This window comes from Drosophila obscura, unplaced genomic scaffold (assembly GCF_018151105.1).
Source record: "Drosophila obscura isolate BZ-5 IFL unplaced genomic scaffold, ASM1815110v1 contig_25, whole genome shotgun sequence".
NCBI lineage: Eukaryota > Metazoa > Arthropoda > Insecta > Diptera > Drosophilidae > Drosophila > Drosophila obscura.
The window spans coordinates 2,500,729-2,515,870 of record NW_024542812.1 but is presented as its reverse complement, the minus strand read 5'-3'; the positions used below and the strand labels follow the sequence as shown (position 1 = coordinate 2,515,870).

Genomic DNA, 15,142 nt, shown 5'->3' with positions numbered 1-15,142 from the left:
TATTTTATGTGAACGGAAAATACGAAATTGGATGGATAGAAACGCAACTTGCGAATATAACTAACCACAAATTAGTTGTTCAGGATTTCAATAGAAATAATATCTAATATCTCGGAACATTTAACTCGATATTTATTGTCACTATCCTACGCTTGGAGTTTACCAACACTCGTTCTCCCCTCTGCTTTTTGGCCTGTTTTTCTTACCAACCGCGTAAAAGTAAATTTCACAACTTGTTTAAATTGTCACTGATATGAAAAATGAACGAAAGCAAGCGTAGTTTACTATGAATTAACTGCCTAAAAACCAATAGAATATAAACGAACATAGAAACAACGGTTTGGCGCTTAGAAATCCCGACTTCAGGTTGTACTAGAACTGCGCAGTTAAAATCAATAACCATAACTGTAAGGACTCCTAAATGTGAAACGCCCAGGACAAACAGGAACAGTGCGAACAATGTCCGACGAAGAAGAAGACTCGGTGTCCGAGGGCTTCTCTGCCAGCGAGGACGAGTGGAAGCCCAACAAAAATGCTCGCGGAGGCGAATCATCGGACGACGACGATAGCGACTTCGATGAGATGCAAGCCGCGGGGGCGGCTGGTGCTGCGGGTCCTAGCGGCCGATCGTCTGCGGGCGCATCAAAAAAGAGGTAAGCAGGCAATCAATGGACATTCATCCCGTTTTGGTTAACACTCCGCTTCTGTAGGGATCAGAAACCGCCGAGCGGCATAAAGGGAGCTTCAGTAAAGAAGCGCAAGCCAAGTGGCCAATCTCTGCGCTCAAAGCTGTACAACAAGTACCGACCGCCGCCAAAAACTTTTCCCACATCGCCCTCCCAGCAGAACTCGCCATCAGCGTCGGGTTCAAAAAACGCAAGAACGCCCAATGAAAGTGGTGCACAGGATCGGCACTATGCCGATTCCAGCAGTGAATCCAGTGTAGAGGACTATTTGGTGAATCCCGCTGACCTCGATCTACGCTCGAGCTTCTTTTCGGCTCAGCCATCGTCAAAGGACAAGTCGCCAGCGCCTCAATTCGATTGCAATGCGGGTATTAAAATTCTCTCAGACTCTGGCTCCGAGGATAACAATGACAGCAGCGTCGAGGACAAAGCGACCAATGCGTTTGACTTCCGCGGGCTCCTAGAGAATGCCAACAGTCTGGAGCGCACCAGGGATGCGCTGGCCAGACGCGCCGTCACAGCCGCATCGCCCAAAAATCGCGCTGCCACAATGGATGTCAATGCACTGCTTGCATTGGGCGAAAATCCAAATCAGAACTACGCCAAGGCGATTGAATCTGATAAGGACGAGGTCAAGGAGGAGCGAGCAAGGCGACGAGCTTCTGCTGCTGCGGAAGCCCCGCTGCCTCCAATGGACGGACCGCCTCGTCTAAGCAAGACCAAGTCGACGCGCATAAAACGACACACAAAGACGCGGCCCGTGTCCACTGTGGTAGCTGCTGCTCAAGACACAGACGACTCCGATTTTGAGGAAGTGGCAGGTAGGAGGAAATACAAGTAGTTTGTCAACGCTCCAGAAGGCGAGAGTAGCGTGTGGAGCATGCTTATGAAAGTTGGTTGTGGCGCTCGATGGTATGGTATTAATGGGATCCTGGTATCTGAAAAACAAAAGCTTCCAAATTGCTCCGTATGAGACTGTAGTTTTGTTTTCTACTTTATTTGTCGAGTGAACATAGAAATTACTTACATTCGTAAGACAAGGAACGGAATGAAGTTGTGTAGTCGTATGTATCTCTTCGATATATGTACCTATTTACTGTAACATATTGTTAGTCGATCAGACTGAAAAACTAGCGTAACACATTCCCCAAACACACATTCACCCCAGTAGATGATGGCTTTTGTTGAGAATGCTTGCTTTAACCCGAAACGTAACGAAACGAAACTAACAATAACTCATGATAACCTGTGAATAATTAGCCAGCCAGTCGCACCGACAAGAAGCCGACAAAGTTCGTGATTTATGTATAAACCTAAACCTGTGTATTCGGCGGAATCTGTACACCTTCGTGCGTACTACTTACTTATGAACGTATTTTGAAAACGAAATCAAAAGTTCAACTATTATAGAGGCTTCTGGCAACAACAAATTAAAACAATCTCTTTTTCAATATCCACGATTATCCATCGGCATACAAAGATGGGGGGGTTAAATGGGGTGACCTCTGAAAGATAATTCAAATAATGTTGATTTTTTGTATCTAAATGTGGTTTAAATGTCTGCACCCACGAGTATACGGAAAACAACCAATGCAACCATTAATTATGAATACTTTATATAAAATGCATTTACATACTACATATTATACATATACGTATGTATGCTTGTTGTGTGGGGAGTTTAAAATTTTCGTTGAGAGGAAAGGAAACCAAACCAAACCAAAGTCCAAACTATAAGCACATTTGAAATGCAATGTGAAAATAATAATTAATATGCAACCATTTGTGTAATTACTTTATGGCGATTTCAAGTGTTTCAAACAAATGAACAACAAATAGCTAACCTAACCAATTAGAACTGATGTTTAACGAATTTACTTTAGCAAAATTATATTCATTCCACAGAGTATTTAGTATTTAGCATTAGCATCGCATCTGCTGCAGAGTAAATGCAGAGTATGAAAAACAAAACAAAAAAAACTAAAATCGATGAAAAAAAAAAAACAGGACAGAATCCGTAATTTTAGCGCAATTTAGTGAATGTTGATTGTAATAATTAATTAATTCAGTAATTAAAACTTAAAACGCACTTTAAATGAAATAAATAAATGCAAAATGTTAAAAGGAGTTAATGGCTCTGGTCTGCTCTATGCTCTCTCGGGGGTGGTTGGCTATGCTATCCAGGCCCCTAGTCTCAAGTCCAGTCTCCTACAATAGCATTAGTGTTAGCCCCACTTCGCCAGTGTCGCCACTTCCTCATTGTACCCCACTCCACTTCCCATTACAGACGCGGAACTTGGCAGCGACGAGGATGGTGCCGCCACTCCGAACATCTCTGGCGATCTGGAAATCCACGTCGGCCAGCAGGCCGGCCGCCTTACCAAGGAGCAGAAGACCCAGCACGAACTGGAATTGGCGTTCAAGCGTCGCCTCAACCGCGACATTAAGGATCGATATCAGCTGCAGCACAAGGTCAGTCTGATGGCCCAAATGACTCGCAGCATGATATACAATCGTCTGCTGGGCGACTCCGAGCTAATGGCAGGGGCGCTGAAGCTGCTGCCCAGCAAGAATGCCTACCCCACGGAGCGGGGCACAGAGTTGAAGTATCTGCAATCCTTTGTCACATGGTTCAAAACTGCCGTCAAACTTCTTCACCCCCACTTGTATCCTGAGCAAACGGCGGATACAAAGCAGGGCATTATCAAGGAGCTACTGACTCAAATCAAGCGCAAGGAAGCTCGCTGCAAGCAGGATATGATCTTCATATTTATAGTACTTGCACGAGGAATGGGCATGCACTGCCGGCTGATCGTGAATCTGCAACCAATGCCGCTGCGGCCCGCAGCCAGTGACCTAATTCCGATCAAGCTAAAATTGGATGAAAAGAATAAGAGTCAGAGTCAAAATCAGACGGTAGATTCCGATGATAACAGCGACAACTCCGCTGACGAAACGGTGGAGCGCAAACCTGCAACCAGGGCCAAGCCTGCGACGGTGATAAATAGTGGCAAGCAAAAGCTGCGCCCCTTTACAGAACCCAAAGGGCCCAATCCCAGCTCACGCAGTGTGAAAAGTGTCCAGAAGGAGGGCGATGCAGCTAAGCCGCCCAAAAAAGAGGCTGAAGACATCAAGCCAAGCAGTAGTTCCAGCGCAAAGTCAAGGAAAGTCAAGGAGGAATGTGACCGTGAGCGAGTACAGAAGTCCAAGTTGGTCAAAAGCGAAAGCCCGTCTAAAAGTGGTCTTTGGGCGAGCCCAAAGTCCGAAGAATGTGGCACCGAGGAAAAGCCAAGTACTTCGAAAGCAGCCAGGCCGCAGTTGTCGGCGCTAAAGCGTGGCGGCACGGTTACAGGAATTTCAGGAGCGGACGAGAGCAAGAAAGTCAGGTTGGCTCCTCTAAATGTTTTCTCCCCAGTAGCAGGACGTACACGTAACTCAGCTGAAAAGCCAAACCCTGCAGCTCTGCAAAAGAACAGAGCGGGGTCCCCGCAGAAGATCGGATCCCCAGTCATTCCCAAGCTGGTCTTCTCGAAAGCCAAACTGCAGAATGCCAAGCACAGTGATGCGGAGAACGCAAATCCCACAGGGAAGCATCAGCCGCAGCATCAGCAGCAGCTAAGTGCGCGTGAGACGCGCTCGCGTAGCAAGTCGCCAAAGGTCCACATCTCACCCACTTTTTTAACGGGTAAGTCTGGCGCTGAAAGAGCAGAGAGCACAACGAGCCAAGCGCTTAGCAAGGGCCAAGAGGCTGAGGCCACAACATCTGCTGGACGGCAGCTCCGGACTCGCCAGCAAAAGATCGGAAAACGGGCCATACCTCAGTTAGATGGCACCGACGACCTGCCAGTGTCCAAGAAGCGACTGAAGCTGGAAAAGCTGCATAGGTCGCATGATTCCGAGGAAGTATTTGAGCCAGCCAAGCCAGTGAAGAAGGCGCCGATCCTGCCCAAGGCAGTGGAAAAGTTGCGCAAGGACAGGCGAGTCTTGTCGACTGATGATGAGAGCGGCTCCAAAGGCAAGCACAGGCTTGACGCATCGGACATGTGGGTGGAGGTCTGGTCCGAGGTGGAGGAGCAGTGGATCTGCATTGACTTGTTCAAGGGAAAGCTGCACTGTGTAGACACAATAAGGGTAAGATACATGTAATATTCCAGAGGCAACAGCTATTTTAATATCGTGCCCTTGCAGAAAAATGCATCTCCAGGCCTGGCCTACGTATTTGCCTTCCAGGATGATCAGAGTCTGAAGGACGTAACCGCTCGCTACTGCGCCAATTGGAGCTCCGTAGTTCGTAAAGCACGCGTTGAAAAGGCCTGGATCGATGAAACCATCGCTCCGTATCTGGGTCGTCGCACTAAAAGGGATATTTGTGAGGACGAGCAGCTGCGGCGCATACATTCGGATAAGCCCCTTCCCAAGTCTATAGCCGAATTTAAAGATCATCCGCTGTATGTTCTCGAACGGCACCTTCTCAAGTTCCAGGGCCTCTATCCTGCAGATGCACCGACTCTTGGTTTTATCCGTGGGGAAGCTGTCTACTCAAGAGATTGTGTGCATCTTCTGCACTCCCGAGATATTTGGCTGAAGAGCGCCCGCGTCGTGAAGCTGGGTGAGCAGCCCTACAAGACTGTCAAGGCACGTCCTAAGTGGGATAAGGTAGGTACTTATCGAGATCGACCAACGTCAGGGACTGATCTAATATATTTGCTCTGGCCAGCTCACGCGCTCTGTTATTAAAGACCAGCCCCTTGAGATATTTGGCTACTGGCAAACACAGGACTACGAACCTCCCACCGCTGAGAACGGCATTGTGCCACGCAATGCCTACGGCAATGTGGAGCTATTCAAAGCTTGCATGCTTCCCAAGAAGACAGTGCACCTGAGGCGTAAGTTAATCGACCCACCCACAATATGTTTCCATTTCTAAACTCATGTGTATTTTACGTATATTGGCAGTGCCGGGACTGCTGCGCGTTTGCAAGAAGCTGAGCATTGATTGTGCAAATGCAGTGGTCGGCTTTGATTTCCACCAGGGCGCTTGCCACCCCATGTACGATGGCTTCATTGTCTGCGAAGAGTTCCGCGAAGTGGTCTGTGCGGCTTGGGAAGAAGATCAGCAGGAGCAGGCGCGCAAAGAGCAGGAGAAGTACGAGACCCGAGTGTATGGAAATTGGAAGAAGCTCATCAAGGGTCTGATCATTCGCGAGCGTCTCAAAAGGAAATACAATTTTTAAATGTTTAATTTTCTACGTGTTTTTGTGTCGATTGAAATTGAATTCCTCCTTTGTCTCAGTTTTGCGATTAAAATTATGTTTGATTTAAATAAATTGTGCTATTTATTAGATTACTTCTAATTCCCTTCGAATTCTTTTATTTTTTTAGTTCCGAATTTGGTGTTTTGGTAACTTTACATATGCATAATCAATCGTATAATATTATTATTTGGTATCAGTTAATATACAAAAAGACTTTCATTAGCTGAGTAGTATGAAGACAGCGATAGCGAACGTTTAAATATAAAAAGGAAAGGACAAACTGTAATTGGGTTCCAACTCCTCCAAGCGTCATCAATTGTGTAAATATCTCATAGTAGCGTAGTAGTAGTCGAGTCTCTACCAGAGCATGGAATGCATCAGAAGCCTCGTGAACTAAAGCAAATTATAAATAAATTAATCGAAAACTAATATGCAGTAAGAGTGGCTTTTTTACTCCAGTACTCCCAACATAATCTGCCATTAATCTTGTTCAATTCTAGCCAGAATCCAGGGGAATTTTGGCTTAGTTTCACTGTTGCTGCTCAATCTTACGTAGGCAAAGTCGTGGTCGCAGGCAAATGCCTGCCCGTCGACACGGAGTTGCCCGGAGAGGGTGTCCTGCTGTTCGTCTGCTGATGCTGCAAACAGCTCTGGGCCTTCAAGTACTCGACATACATTCGCCTGGCTTGGTTGAGAACGCGTGTAACGTCGTGCTTGCGCACCATCTTGTCAAAGTGCATCGCAATCTCGTTGTAGTCCATTCCCGCTTTCATGATGGTGTTGCGGTGCTGCAGGAGCAGGGTAAGGCAAAGAAACATGAGGAAGGCATTGCCACCACCGAATTCTGAGGGCGGAGGCAGTGCCGCCGCCGTAGTGCCCAGGGTTCCGGCGATTCCATTCAGATTGCACGTTCTCTGTGGCGAACGTGTGTACGCGCTCTCGTCGTCGGCATTGGTTGCAATCTCCACAAGCGGGGATACTTCCACCAAATTCGGTTCCGTTGAGATGGGTAGGATCACCTCTGGCAGGCTGCTGCTGTTGCGCATGCCCAGCGGGCTGTGCCCGTCCAGCAGCAGGTGGCTCTCGTCAATGAACGGATTGAAGGCGCGCGACTCATTCAGCTGGACGCTGTTGCTCTTGCTGGCCGCTAACCGCTGCCGACGTCGCATGTGCAGTTCGCTGACGTCGGGACACGTTATGATCTCGTTCTCCTTGAGATCATCTACCATATCCAGCGCGTCTTTGTCCAGCTCTTCGTACTCTATGGTATCAGCAGGCATCGACCGTTTTGTGCTCTCCGTGAAGGGCAGCCCAAACACTTGGCGATCCAAGTTTTCCGCCTCCAGACGCAGCTCACGTGTTATAGCGTTTGTCATTGGATAATACTCTTGATCCTGGTCCGGCTCCTGATCGGGTGTGCAGCCGCTGGTGTTGCCCACCTCTAGCACACGCTCTCCCGGCTCACTGTGCTGCAAGTCCGGAGTGCGCTGTCCCTGCGAGAAGTTCTCCAACTCCAGCTGCAGATTGTAGCTGCTCGAATCTTGCGCCTGTTGTATCGCCGTGGCCGCTGTTGAGGCGCTCCAACTAGTATCAGGCAGCGAGGAAGAATCGGATTCATCTAGGGACCCTCCCAATCCGGTTTTGGCCAACTGAACCAGCGGCTTGGTGGCCGCAGTCGAGGCTGGGGGAGACCGCTTTTCACCCAAAAACTGCTGATTGGCAAATCGATCTGAGATGCGGTTCTTATTGATTGTTGCAAAATTGAGAAATTCGTTGAAGTTCTTGACGAGCTTGGGTGGCATCTGGCTCTCGCCGTTACCGGAGACGACAGTCTCGCCATCTTCACTGAACGGAATCGGAATACCAATGCGGCTTGTTGAGGCAAGCTTCTCTTTGAGATCCTTGAAGTGGCTGCCGCTACTGACGCGCTTTACACTCTCGCTGACATGACTGGCATTCGATGCCAATTGCTTAGCAATGATATTGCTTACAGATAGAATGTTATTTTGCTGTGGCTTTTGTCCCACGGTGCCCTGCGGTGTCTTCCTTTCAATTGTTTCCTCGTCCAAATTGCATGACGAGGATGAACTGCATAGGAAGGCCCGTCCTGGGGATGCAGCTTTTGGACTTTCCACTCCTGGGGCATTTTGGGCATCATCTTTAAAGGGATTTGTTTCAAGAAAGCGGGGTGAGTCCTTCCTATCAAATACATCATCATCCTGATCGGAATCCTCGCCGGCAGTTAATTTTTGCACTGACTGAACAGTTGTGTTTTCCGAGGCCCCCTCAATCAGTGCCAGCATTTTGGACTCGTCCAGGCTCTGGTGAACTTTGGCAGAAGTCCGTCGCTGACGACGAGAGGCTGCTCCCGCATGCCGAGACATATTATCGTCCAGGCTGTGATTTAACCGCTTCGTATTGTCCAGAGCATGGGCACTAGCCCCGATGGAAGAGCTTAGTGAGCTGAGAGATGCGGACGAGCTCTGACGACGCAGTGCACAGACCTTTGTGTAGGGATTTTCCCGCGGCTTGGTTAATAGATAAGAGGGACTAGTCGGCGTCGCGCTATAGGAGCTGGAGAATGTGCTTGCACTGCTGGGCACTGAGGCATCCGTAAAGGCAAAGAATTCCTGAAAGATGACCATTTCGAATTTAAATAAATCAGAAGTGCTATGAATGGATGGACAAGTTCTATGGATAGGCAAATGGAAGCTTGACGATATAGGAATCAGCTTTATATTTCATGCTCACAAACCTTCTCAAACAACTGAAGTTCCATTTCGCTGCTGGGGTTGCTGCCATAACGGAGCGAGCTCCATTGCACCTCCAGCATGCGCAGCGCATCCTCGAATGGGAACTCCCGCTTCAGCTCGAGGAGCAGCCAACGGTAACAGAAGAGTAGATCGTCCGCCTGCTGGGACTTGAGGTACTCCCAGAACTCGGGATCGTAGAAGCTTAGAGCCTCTGTGAGGTGTGCGAACTTCTGGGTCATCGCGATGCCGTCTAGCATGAAGTTACCACGGACGCGAGCCATGATGGCACAGAAGCATATGTAGGCTTGTGCTTCATCGTTCATGGTGACCAGTAGGGGCGAGGCTATATCCGACATTCCCTGACAATAGCTGACCGAGGGATGGTTCAGGGCGTAGGTGGTGAGAATGTTGAAGAGCGATGCAATGTTCTGATTGTCGTCGCTGCCTGCGTAGAACGGATGCAGTCGGTCTGTGCGGAGGACATCCTTTTTCACCATGCTAGTCACGTAGGCGAGCTCTCCGGCCACACTGCCCCGTTTAATGGCCGCCTTCCACGTGTCCCTTAAGCCGGCAGTACTGCTCCGACTTGCGCCGCATGAACTCCATCCGCTGATGCCCATCCAAGGCCAGTCCGTGCGTCCCGCCTGGATAGACATTGAGCAGGTGCTTCCACACAACGCGACGAAGGCTAGGATCGATCCCGCCCAGGAAGATAACCTTGTGCAGCTCATCCTTGCGCTGGATCTGGCCCAGAGCATCTAGGAAAAGGCGAAATTCGCTGTCGCACATGGGGGGCCGTGGCGGGAGGTTGGCCATGTGTTCCTCGGACAGATTGAATGCCTTCTGTACGATCGAAAAAGTCTTTTCCATGTGATTCATGATGAGGCCCGGCAGCTTCGTCTGCATGTGTTGAACATACTTCTGCGAGACACCCAGCGACTGCAGCGGCGACACAAGCTCCCGGGCAGATGCATGCCCGCCACCACTACTCCCCCCACTGGGGGTGGCCGAGAGTGTCGATGAGGTTATGCTGCTTGATCGGCTGGTGGTCGCGGGCGACTCCGTCTCGCACTCCCTTACCACTGTGAACGGTTTCACATCGATCTGCAGTATCAGACAGGGCTCCGAGGCCGTCTGTATGGAAATGTTGTGAATTCGCAAAAAAGCCGCGTCGAGGTCCCAATCCGAGCGGACGGCCAAGTAAATTTCATTGCCAGCCGGATCAAAGGCTTTGTACTTAATGGAGAAGTCCGACTTAACGTCAAAAGCCTTGGCGAGCAAAGAATACAGAACCTCCAGAGTTGTTATCTGGGGGTCCACCGAAAACTTTCGCCACTCTGGCGAAACTTTCGTCGACTCGCATTTCTGCAAATCAATGTGAAATGTGATAAACGCGATGTAATGGCCCAGTTGTCTCGCTGTTACTCACCTTTACTTTAACCCTCACAGCCTCCCTGGGGCAAATGCCTGCCATGTTCTTTTGTTTATGCACTTTGCGACTAACTTATTTCCATAATTTTACTGTGCTATTTGTTAGGGTTTGGGGTGTTTTTTTGTGTTACCAGACCAGACATTGGCATGCTACATATGTATGTAGCTATTTCTGTTTTTCCAGTTAGCAGCTCTTTCTTTAGAAAACCGTATTCCTCGATTTTGATATTCGGCTTAATATTACTAGCTATATAAGATCCTCAGCACACAACATACATTTTTTTCCGATTAATGAAAACATTTTCTACAGGTTTATCTAATTTTAAGGACTCTCTTTTATTGGACTGCTAATAAAATAGGGTTTAAGCTGAAAAGTCATCCAACATTAAACAGAATTACATTCTTGTTTATGGTAACTACTAACGCGTCCTTAAAAATACTGGAAAATTATTGATAGTTTCTGACCCTCAGAAAAAAACTGAAATATACTTTATCCCTTATCATTTTCAAAATAAACCGAGAAAAAACTAGCTATGCAGCTAGTTAGCAAAGTCATATCCAGTCGTATTCCACTACGCTACACTTCAATATAATAGTATGAAAACCAAAAATTAACTGTGTTCAGAGTTAATTCATATACAGAAAATTATAATTTTAGGGTGTGAATTTATCGTTTCTCTGCTGCAGTGCTGCTACGAACGCGATCAAAATACCCTAATAGATCACATAATGTTTTTATTTATATGTCGCACTCTTCTATTTTAGTCTAGTGGCATACGACTATTAGAAATCGATCTGCGAATCAACCATTGCGAGAGTACCGTGTACGGATTTATATAGTATTTTCCAGTTGGCAGTTGGTATTTTTTATCTCGTATTTTTGACATCGTTTTTCGTGTATGTGTATTTGTATTTTATATACAAGAAGATTTAGTGCAAAATTGTTGTTGTTAGCTTAGTTTTTTAGCAGTTGTGTTTTTGCAAATGCATTTTGTGTCCAGCTACTACACGTTGGCACTTTATGCTTAACTATATTAGGCGCGTGTCGATCGTATTGGTGCGTAATCACAATCGTCAAGACATTGGGTGTGTATATGTGTTGGTGTATTTCGGGCGTGTATGTGACGTGTTAGGCAAGAAGCGAAGCACGGAAATTCCTCAAAATGCCTCTCCTATGATATTGACCCAAGCCCGAACCTGAACCCAAACCCAAGCCCATGCCGGCTTCAGCTGTACCTTTGGTTTTCTGGTCTCCATTAAATGCATCCACGCCAGGCCAGGGCACACGCCTTGAGTTCTGCAATCGAGATAACTTTTGTTTAATTTATGGGCACTTTATCTGTTCTGCTCTGCTCGGCTGTTTGAGCGCCCAAACGCCCAATTGAATGAAGCTCTTCGCTGAACTGAACTGATAAATTCCCCCCTCTTTCTCTCTCTCTCGCTCTCTGTCTGAGTTCGAGTTTAACGCTGTGGTGTTGTCGCTGGCAGTTAAGCACACAACACAATGTAAGTTAAATTATTATGCAAAATAATGCTCCTACTTCCGTTGACGCATTGTGGTACATACTCGTATCATGTGTACATGTATGGATTGCGCCTTCTCGTGGCAACGTGCTTGTATCATTATATGTATTTGATACGTTAACTCCCGTCCGACCAGTACTTACCCTGTACTGTATTCCAATTGACAATTTACATTTACTGAATTTACAGATTGGCTAGGGTTTGATGGATGACACATCACCATGGGAAAGCTACTATCAAAAATTTTCGGCAACAAAGAGATGCGAATTCTCATGCTCGGGCTGGACGCGGCGGGCAAAACAAGTAAGGAGGCTAACAACATTGCAAAGTGCAAAAATTTACTCTAATTTACTCTCACCTCTCGCAGCGATCCTGTACAGACTCAAACTAGGGCAATCAGTTACAACGATACCCACTGTGGGCTTCAATGTCGAAACTGTGACGTATCGGAATGTCAAGTTCAATGTGTGGGACGTCGGTGGACAGGATAAAATTCGACCGCTCTGGCGGCACTACTACACAGGTGATCATTTATTTCGGGCCAAAAAAGCAGACTAAGTTCTAACAAATTAACGGTTGGCTTGCAGGTACACAGGGTCTAATTTTCGTAGTGGACTGTGCGGATCGAGATCGAATAGACGAAGCCCGCACGGAACTGCATAGAATAATTAACGATAGAGAGATGCGGGACGCCATCATACTGATATTTGCTAACAAACAGGATCTTCCTGATGGTAATTATTATCGGCCAAGTCCACACGAATTCAACATTCCTTCTCTTTTACTTTCACGATAATGTCTTGTGTCTTGCAGCAATGAAACCCCATGAAATCCAGGAAAAACTAGGCTTAACTAGAATAAGAGATCGCAATTGGTATGTCCAACCATCATGTGCCACAACCGGCGATGGCCTATCGGAGGGCCTCACGTGGTTAACGTCGAACCATAAGTTATGAGAATCATAATCCATATTTTGTATATGTATATGGCATGTATTATTCGAAGCGAAGCAAAAGCAAAAATATTCTATTTTATTTATACAACAAAAACATAACGCAAGCGCATAGTTAAAAGCCGAATAACGAACGTACATAAATTAAAAATTAAAAACATGTTGAAGCTGGTACACAGAAGTCAGATAGATATATATATATATAGTGATTATATATACTCTCAATTAACCACCCAATATTCTCACTAGTAAAATACACATACGAATTAACGAAGCATCAGAAAATAAAAAGGCAAACAAACAGTAAATATGCGTAAATTAAATGCGTGAAGCACAGAGACAAAAGCAGAACAACAGAAATTAGAGTTAAGTAAGTTTTTCTTGTAAATTATATTGAGACATGTAAGCAATAAGTTGAAAGCTGTTTATTGCAACTGTTACTATATATGACTTGAACGAGGGGAACGAGTCTTAAATAAAAACTGTAAATAAAATAAATATTCAAATTAAAGCCCATACACAACGTCAAACAACAAATAAAACAAAACACCGATAAATTGAGCAAACCCATAGATTTCTATATAAATTAATGTATAACAAAATATTTACGGTGCCTTCCTGAATCGTCTATGTGTATCAGTCTTCCTCTTCAATCCTTACAGATTCCGTTCCTCTCTTACAGAAGTGGAAGCATTTTCCCTATAAGCCCACTCGGCTTTAGCAGGACAGCCGTAAACAGCGATTTGGTCGGAAATGTCCGAAATGAATCCTATTTTCTCCGCTGACTTCCACGAGTCAACGCTTCAGTGTCAGATGCAGTGGGTTTGTATTGTTTATCCATTTCGAAATGCAAACATGCCATGTCCATGTCCAGGGCCACAAATGCGAGCAAGGGGAGGAAACGTCTGAGTCTGAAAGATCAAACAAGGCGTTCAATAATTGCTCTTTGTTTCCCATGACTACCTCTCAAAGTTGATTATGTATTTATTGACATTTACCTAATATTATATGTGTGTATATGTACCTGTGTATGTAGTATACATAAGTCTTTCTTTAATCCCAGCCCTTTGGCTGCTTTGGGTATTTTTAATTGATAGGAGTGAATTGGGAATTGGGAAGCAGCAATCATATACTTTTATTTATTAAATGGTGATAGGAAGTATCAAACCAAGCATAGATAGTCGTGTATTCATACTAAAGGTGGATGATACCAGCTCCTCAAACTCAAATTTCATACTACACGAAGAAGTGTATGAAATTTTTTGGTGCATTTCCGGGACAAAAAGATAGAGATCTTTTTTTAGTGGCTCGATATGAAACGTCGTATAGGTCAGTGAAATAATTGTTGGGAGAGTTAAATGAGAATAAAATCTGTAGACATTTACAAACTTAAGTTTTTTTAGTCTTCGAAGCACCGAACGGAAACCAGCAATGTTACTATTTTATAAGAAGATTCTTTAATCTAAAAAAATAAAACGATTAGTTTTTAATTCATGGATTAAAGTAACAAATATTAGGGTCCAGATTAAAAGTACTCAGCTAAAGATCTGGCTGCAATGTAAATGGTTTAATTTAAAATATTTAATATTATATTTAATTTTAATTGCCAAATATTCATTGCGTCGTTTCAATTAAATTTTCAATGGTATAGCAATTACGAAAAGACTTTTACATTTTAGAAAGCAGTTTCGATCATCAAGGTATGTATCTGCATATGTATTTATTTATATTCTTAATAGTCAGTCAATATTGACGTCTAGATCTTCCACCCAAAGTATTGCGATAAATAAATAAGACAATGAATAGAAACATCTGATCCCAACGCTTTGGGACTGCCGTTGCAATGGCAAAGTATGGCTGAACCAAAGACAATATAATAGCCTTTTTCTAATATTATATTGTCCTTGGCTGAACGAATGGGCTTCATTAATGACAAAATAGACAAGCACATATTTTGAATGATATTTGCATCCAAGTGCTATCAAATTTGGGTAAACTTCCATCAAAAAAATTACCACACAATTCGGTTTATTAACCACTGCTAGCAGCTGAAAATTCAACCCCAGTTGCTTGAATTAAGTCCCCCTTGAGTACAGTTTGGGGAGTTTCTAAAAAGGATACGGAAACACATAATTTCATCCAATCGCTAAAACGGTAAAAATTAGTCCATACGACACGAATAACTTGCAAATTTTCCTTTTAAAAACGTTTTTGTATTTTTTGTTTGTTTGTCAAATCAATGTTGAAAAATTCCCAAGAAATAGATAGTTTGAAAAATCAAATAAAAAGAACTTTTTTTTAAGAATTTTTGAAATCTGTTTTTTTTTTTAAATCGTTTTTCAGAGGTAGCGTTTCTTTTTTCACGTAACTCTAGTATTTTACGTATGGTTGTAAAGAAATTTGAAATTTTGAAAAGATAATTAAAACAGCTAGAAGTTAAGCCCAAACACTTTGTGATTTGAGCTTACCTGGGAAATATAAAGCATTGAAATGCAAAAATTATGATTTTTGTGCGGTATTTTTTACGATTTGACTTTCTCA

At 44.8% G+C, this 15,142-nt stretch overlaps 3 protein-coding genes and 1 long non-coding RNA gene across 5 annotated transcripts; 2 read left to right on the top strand and 2 right to left on the bottom strand.

Annotated features, from left to right (window-relative positions):
- The first annotated feature begins 168 nt into the window (after nucleotides 1-168).
- On the top strand, nucleotides 169-6,040 carry LOC111071401 (DNA repair protein complementing XP-C cells homolog). Its single transcript, XM_022362725.2, has 6 exons — nucleotides 169-653; nucleotides 711-1,507; nucleotides 2,974-4,817; nucleotides 4,875-5,342; nucleotides 5,404-5,572; nucleotides 5,643-6,040. The coding sequence occupies exons 1-6, from the start codon at nucleotides 460-462 to the stop codon at nucleotides 5,918-5,920; spliced, it is 3,750 nt and encodes a 1,249-aa protein (XP_022218417.2). The 5' UTR covers nucleotides 169-459; the 3' UTR covers nucleotides 5,921-6,040.
- Nucleotides 6,022-10,547, bottom strand: LOC111071402. The gene is given in 4 exon segments (XM_022362726.2): nucleotides 6,022-8,571; nucleotides 8,697-9,260; nucleotides 9,262-10,059; nucleotides 10,124-10,547. Coding segments are annotated over 4 exon segments (3,489 nt in total). The 5' UTR covers nucleotides 10,169-10,547; the 3' UTR covers nucleotides 6,022-6,489.
- A 478-nt stretch (nucleotides 10,548-11,025) lies between these two features.
- Nucleotides 11,026-12,909, top strand: LOC111071411 (ADP-ribosylation factor 6). Of its 2 annotated transcripts, none has more exons than XM_022362741.2 (5): nucleotides 11,026-11,182; nucleotides 11,839-11,952; nucleotides 12,017-12,172; nucleotides 12,237-12,383; nucleotides 12,463-12,909. In XM_022362741.2, exons 2-5 carry the CDS (start codon nucleotides 11,871-11,873, stop codon nucleotides 12,603-12,605), a joined length of 528 nt encoding a protein of 175 aa, XP_022218433.1. In that variant the 5' UTR covers nucleotides 11,026-11,182; nucleotides 11,839-11,870; the 3' UTR covers nucleotides 12,606-12,909. The 2 variants fall into 2 exon arrangements, with proteins under 2 accessions (XP_022218433.1, XP_022218431.1); XM_022362739.2 differs by having other exon boundaries at nucleotides 11,026-11,211.
- On the bottom strand, nucleotides 12,451-14,851 carry LOC111071412. Its single transcript, XR_002607482.2, has 3 exons — nucleotides 14,774-14,851; nucleotides 14,617-14,709; nucleotides 12,451-13,512 (listed from the first exon to the last, which is right to left on the bottom strand). It is a non-coding gene; the product is annotated as an uncharacterized LOC111071412 (long non-coding RNA).
- Nucleotides 14,852-15,142: the final 291 nt, after the last annotated feature.